The following is a 7,286-nucleotide window of genomic DNA, read 5'->3' as shown; positions in this document are numbered from 1 at the left end:
ACGGCCCGGGGCCAAGACAAGAGAGGAAGAGAATCACTTCCAGCAAAACAAACCCGCTCTCTCGATATTAATTTTATAAAAACAAATGTCTTTCCTGGAGTTTCTCCTGGCCAGTTGCTGTTTGTTTTTAGTTGAGTTGACAGTAAGGACTGAAGTCAATTGGGCAGTCATTTGGGGAAATACAGGCTAATTCAGGATTGTGTGTGTGTGTGTGTGTGTGTGTGTGTGTGTGTGTGTGTGTGTGTGTGTGTGTGTGTGTGTGTGTGTGTGTGTGTGTGTGTGTGTGTGTGTGTGTGTGTGTGGCAGAGATCAGCTCAGAGTGGCTGAGACAAGGGTAAGTAAGTGCACTTAAACAGTTCTGCACGATTCTAAAGAAAATGATGAATCGGGAAAAGACCAGACAATGCAGTCATCATCCTTTGAGGCCTTGTGTGTGTGTGTGTGTGTGTGTGTGGGTGTGTGTGTGTGTGTGTGTGTGTGTGTGTGTGTGTGTTTGTGTGTGTGTGTTGTGTTTCATGGACTCTAAACTGCAGGATTAGGACAATAACAGGATGTGTCCTTCCCAGAAAATGTCACAAATCATCTAGTTATCAAACATGGCGGCAGTCATCATAGATATGCCATTGTTTGCTTCCCAGTGTGGATTTGCCTTTGCATGCAACTGCCTCAAATATCTGAACTTATATAATACATGGAATGTGTATGGCAGTAGTTCTATGATCCTTAGAATGAGCAAATGTATGCAAAATATCAAAACACACTGAAAATGTAAGACATGGTTTTCTGACCTTTCCATGAGGGAAAAGGGGACCATGGATGTAGTGTTTACTACCAACGTAAAAGATAATATTTATCAGCATTTGCCTTTACGGGAAAAAAAATGAAACTGAATAACACTGTATTAGTCATAGTTAGATATGGGGAATCAAAATGTTATGGTAATTATGTGAGATCTATGCATTTTTGAATTATTCCTAAAATTATTTCATTGGATGTGATCGAAAAAAAAGTGGATTCTCAGATATTAGCCTGTATGTAAAGCACTTGTCCATGTCAAATCACATTTATCATGATGCATTTAAGGACATGACACCAGCCTGACATTTGTACTGATTCCTCTGGGCTCTTTTACCCAGCGTGCAGCAAGCCTGGGAATTGTTTAGACATAGAAAGGAACATCCCTGTGGGGACTCAGCGGCACACAAGAGCACGCTGTCATCCTTGTTTGTCCAAACAGAAATATGTAAATAAATAAAACACCTCTGGGATCATACATGCATACTGAAACATGACACACACACACACACACAAAAACCGAAAATTGTCTGACATAGAAGATGAAAAGATGTGACACTTGAGGATGGAGGGAGCCGGTTACATCTGAGGGGAAAAGAAGAAAGACAGAATGGTGAATATTGATTGTCACAGACACACAACCTGAACCCATCCAAAAGACAGGTGAATATGCTCATTTCATATGAAGTGCTGATGTTGACTTCCCCACCAGACTCTTCTAGAATCAGACCTAAGCCGCTTAATCAATAATTTCATTAGCCGATCATTTCTGAGCTAGCTACTAAACAACAACGCCACGCAACGTTTTTTGACACTACAAACATGATGGAACTACATCAGACACTTTATAAGTCACAGCAAATGACCAATTTAACACACTGTTCTCAATGCAATTTTGGTTGCTTACTTTTCAATTTGTGTTCAAATATGCACTAAATTCAAAAAATGTTCTCTTACTCTGGCAACTACCAGTGTTAGACTTCACAAAACTGCATTTCTGTTAACCCTTTCCTTAACGGGGTTACAGGTGCATAGCATTGGCGACAGCGACACAGGATATTAAACATTCACACAGTAGTACAGAGAAATATTTAAGGTTTTTCCTCTGGAACGCCTCAGTGCCATAGTGAGGGGCAAGGCCAATTTGTTTTATAATGTTTGGCAACCTTTTCTTGATCACCTCCCTGGTGATCTTGCTGTTTTTTTGCAGGGTGGGAGACCACATTTTGTCTTTACCAAGTCATAAATTCTTTTGAATTTTACTTTTTTGATTTTTTTTTTTTTTTTTTTTTTAATGTATGTGTTTTGTTGTAAACGGTGATGTACATTGTGTGATGTAACATGTGATGTGCGGTTTGTGTGTGTGGATAATTTTTCCCCTGTTTTGTATGTTGATAGTGGCTGGGCGTGTTTGTTTATTGTTTGTGAAAAATCAATAAAAATGTATATAAAAAAAAATAAAAGGATATTAAACCTGTTTCAAGCCCATTGAACCTTTACATTTTTGTCCTCTTTCACTAACAGACAAGTTTGCAAACTCTAACTTGAAGCACCAAAAAGCTTTTTTTTTAATTATGGGGGGGTGAGGCCCCCCAAAAAGGGCCTGAATTCGCCAATGTTCCCCACCAGTATTGCAACTGCACAGAATGAAGGCTTTCCCTCAGGGAAATTTGGTTTTGTGGTGCTCAGGTCAAGAGAAAAATCTACTGTAAACCAAATCATGTTTAACCTGCATGTCCACCTCTTAACTTTGCCCGCATCGATAATCGTCCTTATTTGACACAAGGACAGAGAGAGAAAGGGGAGAGAATGCAGCTCTGTAGCTCTCTGGTGTGTCAAAGTGAGCGTGTGCGTGGGAGGAGATGTGTGACAACATGCACTGCAGTAAAACAGAATGTGGTGGAGGAAAAGAAACTGAGATAGAGAATAATAGAGAGAGAGGAGGCCTACCCCAAATGAAAATATCAAATACACCACATCAATTGGTGTGAGATAAACAAAACGTTCTCGTTACAGCACAACTCCTGAGATGCAATCAAAGGTCATCTACGCCCAATCTTTAGATTGTCATTGCTGATGAATTAAATATAAGAGTGTTGTTTTACGGTAAAACCCTGTTGTTTCTGTATTTTCCAGACTTCAGTTTATTACTCACCACCACAACCCTTTCCATAACAACTACATCTGAGAGTATATGAACAATAACGCTATACAAGTTTGCCTGGAAAATGCTCTATGTTCAACACCTACAGTACAGTAAAGTAAAGTTCTCCCATGTTTTTTCATCATACTGAAACTAATGTTTTTCTTTTCATCATACGATAGATGAGAATAGTCACATCGTAGTTTTGTTGTTGAATTCCAGTAAGGATCTGAGAGCGTCACAGTCTGCAAGCACAGGCCCAGCTTCCTCTGTGCCCACTGAACTGCAATGTATTACAAGAGTGATAAGGCCTCAGCCTTTCCCCCTCCACCCTGACCGGGGCAGACAGCTGCTCTACACCCCCAGACGCTGCCCTCCATGTCGGCATCGGGCTTCTCAAGCGTGGGTCTCTGTGTGGAAGTGATGGAGGATGCAGATAAGATAGGCTGTTGTGACTGGGCTGTCTAAAAACAAAATGTGATGATGGTCAGATAGCTTCTAGCACATGATTGTGGTGTTTGTGTCTCTGCATGTCAGCCCGTATGTGAAATGTGTGCATGGTGAGTGGTGTAGACATGTCTACAGTGGTGGACCTGTACTGTATGTTACTTAAGTTAAAGAACCAATACAACAATTTAAAAAATCCTACTCGTGAAACTTAAAGTATCGATAGTAAACACACTCATTCTGCAGAAGGATATTTTATAGTGTATTGCGTTGTTAAATTGTTACTGATGCATTTTTGCACAAGTTGAATTATCAACACACCTAGCTGGTAGAGTTGGAGCTAGAGTGAACTACTCTATTCCACAAAGTCACATGAAAAACATAGGGTGGGGGGGGGGGGGGGGGTGAAGATGCTTAAATAAAAGGAATTCTGCTTCACAAATTGGTATTCATGGGATTGAAACAGATGAGTGAGACATTAGGAAGGGAATAACTCTTTGGTTGAACTGCTGACAACTCAAAAACATCTGAAACAGAATGAGGGCCCTGATCAACACAGTTTTTTTTGTAAGGGTTCACAAGGCAACAAAGGCTAATACTTTCCATTGCTGATGACTGTATGTGATTTGTCTGTTTTGAAAACAGATACTACATGAAGCACTATCAGCTTACTCCAGGTCAGTAGTGTGTAAATGTAGACTGAGCGTCTTGCTGTATGTCGAAGGGCAGCGTGGCAGAGTGGCCTACGTGCAAGATCAGAGTGCCACCAGATATGTCATGCCTTGTCTCCACTCTACCATGTCAGGCTCATTAAACCCCAGGCAACCCCAGGCAGCAGCAGGCCAGTTTTCCGGTTCTTCTCTCTCTCACTTTCAGTGTTTTAGTGGTTGAGATCCAAAAACACACATGACAGAGTTCAAAGACTAAACCTTTATCTGGCAGTTTTGTTTGCATAATGTGCTCTCTGGTGCTGTTAGCAGGGGATGGAAAATCAAGTATCAGTGAGGGCAAATGTAAGATCTTTATTTACTTTGATGTCCCGCTCAGGCAGAACCCTTAGTCAAGCATGTGCTACCAGCGCTCTCAATCTTTTTTACTTTTCTTTTCTCTTATACAGATCTTCAGTCAACACAGTTTGTAATCAAATTAAACTATAAGTGCAAATAATATAATATGAAAGTAAGTAAGCAAGTAATAAATTAAACCAAAACAAATAAAAGAAAACAAGTGTGTCAGACTTTCAAAAATATCAATACTGATATAGTACAGCAGGAGCTCTTAATCAAACAGCCTTGAGTAGACATCAGATATTAAAATAGCTTTCTTATTGGAGACCATCTTAAGAGACTCAAAGACCAGTGCTCTCTACTGACATACAAATATTGATAACGTCACAGATGGTATGCATATTAAGTGAGAGGTTTGTTTTAAAAGTGTCTTAAAATACTTAGAAATGGATATTCAGCATTGTTATTACACCAAATACAGAAATATGTGGTTTTATATGTTAAACTGACTATGCATGAATAAATGTATATTGATTTTGTTTAAATATACTGTATAGTCTGAAAAATGTGAGCAATTCAAAATCATGTCAAAAAAATCAAAGGTTATGAAGTATAAAGATAAAAAAAAACAATGTTAGATATGTGGGGGCAACCAAATCAAATACATTAATGGTCTTATTTAATTATTACAAAATTTCTGTTAAAGGATTTCTGGTACACTGCTCCTACTTACAATCTGCATAGCCTAACAACAATACTTCTTCTGTAATGCACTGGTTACATTATTTACCAATGCAGTAGCGACACCTTGTGGCCACACGATTAATAACAGAGTGACTTTAAATGCAGCGAGCATTAAGGGCCTATCGCCAGCGGGCGTCGCTGTTGAGCTGCGCGCTGCGTTGACTGCACACACTGCACAGACAGCAGAAGTCAACCAAAGAATTTCTGCTAAAGCTGTTTCGGTCGCCATTTTTGTCACCAACATAAACAACACCAGTGAGACGCGTTGGCATTTGGATGTACCGCTGTTTGGAAGAAAGTGACCATAGTCTCCCCGCAGCAGCGCTGACATTTTCAACCGATGATGACAGCTGATTTGGTCCCTTGAGCCAGTCGGGTAAGAAAGCCTCGCTGTCGAGCTGCAGGGTCGTGAGCTGACGTAACATTTGCTGTTAAATGGGTTGTTGTGTCCGCATGATGCCATGACAACGACGCAGCTGTCATTAGCGCACTGTAGAGCTGATTTTACTTTGATATCTGTCTGCGTTTATGCGAGCAAGAAACGGCAAAATGTACACTTGTTTTGTGTTTTTAAACCACGTAAGGACAACATGTAGCTAACGCTAGTACCACCACACACGCGCTGACATGTACAGACACCGTGCTAAAACAGGCCGTCTGGAATGTGTTACACAGCCAAAAGAGCTGCATGTATCATTGTGTTTGTGTATTAAGACAACCTGTTTTTTCCACAGAGATGGTGCTCCAGGGTGGATTTCCTCAACGGGAGGGAGCGGAGGTTTAAAGGGGGGCGGGGAGGGCAGCAGAGGGGCCTTGCTGCTGCTCGTCAGCCCTGAGGAGATGGACCAAGAGTATGAGAGACGGCTGCTGAGGCAAATCAACCACCAGAACCTGCCGACAGAGGCCCGCCTGTCAAAGGTGAGAGAGAGAGAGAGAGAGAGAATGAGTGAGTGAGTGAGTGAGTGAGTGAGTGAGTGTAAATTCCCTGAATAGCATTGCCCGATACTAAGAACCCTGCTGTAAATTCACTGTCCCCCTGTCTCCATCCCAGTGTGGAAGTGTTACGTGCAGTCCTGTCAGTGTTAAGTCAGGGGACCGCTTCATTCCCACCCGCGCTGGAAGCAACTGGAGCATCAACTTCCACTACGCCAATGTGAGCAGTTCTTCATCTCCTCAGTTTTCACTTGATTTTTTACAGTTTGATAGTCAAAGGTATCTAAAAAAAAAAAAAAAAAAACCTTGCACACCATTCCTCTTCTTTGCAGGAGAACTGCTGCTCCCCAAATCAGAACCATAAAGCAAAGGATGCCAGTTCAGACTCGAGCAAAGGTCAGACATTTGTACACCTAAGAATTCCGCCAGTTGTCTTTTTTCTTTTTCTTTTTCTTTTCCTGAGCTATATCTCTCGACCAGCTGTGTTCCATCAACTTTTTTGACTGTCACCCCTCCAGATGCTGTGGCATATGCTGCCCTGTTGAGGAATGAGTTACTGGGGGCAGGGATAGAGACTGTGCTAGACCCTCACACAGATGACCGGCGGCACGCAGTCCTCTCCCAAGACTCTCACAGCCTTTTTAGGGTATAAAAAATCTAATCTCAGACTAATTTGTTTAAAGACACTAACACTGGCGCTGTCATGATGGAGTTGTAAAGCTAGTAGTAATGATAATAACTCATTTACTAGAGTGACTTAACTGCAAAATAATCCTTGACTATATTTCTGATTTCTCCACAGTACACTGTCCACACTAAGAGAGTGCCTTTCGATAGCGATAACGAAGTCTCACCCTACTCCCTTTCTCCACTTAGCAACAAGAGGTATGACATATCTCACATGCTGCACACAGAACAGAAACACTCCTTGAAGTATGCTCAGAATCAGAAAACAATTTAATCCCAAGCAACACAAACAAGAAATTTGCCTCGGTGGACGGTGTATACATAAACATTAACATACTTAAAATGGCAATAAGCAGTAAATATATAACTGTTTAAAAATAATAAAACATGTTGTATGGTTTAGTGCAGGATGTGCAAAAATGTTGAGGGATCTGCAAAAATTCAGGATATGTAGTGTGTGAAATGGACAGTCCAGGATATTTGTTAATGTAACGTGTAGTGTCTGAGTGGGGGGGGGGGGGGGGGGGGGG

The 7,286-nt window shown here is 41.2% G+C and overlaps 1 protein-coding gene across 1 annotated transcript in view; it reads left to right on the top strand.

The window, feature by feature from the left end:
- The first annotated feature begins 5,271 nt into the window (after positions 1-5,271).
- Positions 5,272-7,286, top strand: part of fzr1b (fizzy/cell division cycle 20 related 1b) — a 7,350-nt gene continuing 5,335 nt past the window's right edge. Inside the window, exons 1-6 of the mRNA XM_034888092.1 lie at positions 5,272-5,512; positions 5,871-6,054; positions 6,188-6,289; positions 6,402-6,465; positions 6,588-6,715; positions 6,872-6,954. Of these exons, the coding sequence (XP_034743983.1) occupies positions 5,977-6,054; positions 6,188-6,289; positions 6,402-6,465; positions 6,588-6,715; positions 6,872-6,954 (455 nt within the window). The 5' untranslated portion in view covers positions 5,272-5,512; positions 5,871-5,976. The remainder of the gene's footprint in view (positions 5,513-5,870; positions 6,055-6,187; positions 6,290-6,401; positions 6,466-6,587; positions 6,716-6,871; positions 6,955-7,286) is intronic.

Source organism: Etheostoma cragini, chromosome 12 (assembly GCF_013103735.1).
Source record: "Etheostoma cragini isolate CJK2018 chromosome 12, CSU_Ecrag_1.0, whole genome shotgun sequence".
Lineage (NCBI taxonomy): Eukaryota > Metazoa > Chordata > Actinopteri > Perciformes > Percidae > Etheostoma > Etheostoma cragini.
The sequence above is the reverse complement of the archived record's forward strand: the minus strand, read 5'-3'. Positions and strand labels throughout refer to the sequence as shown.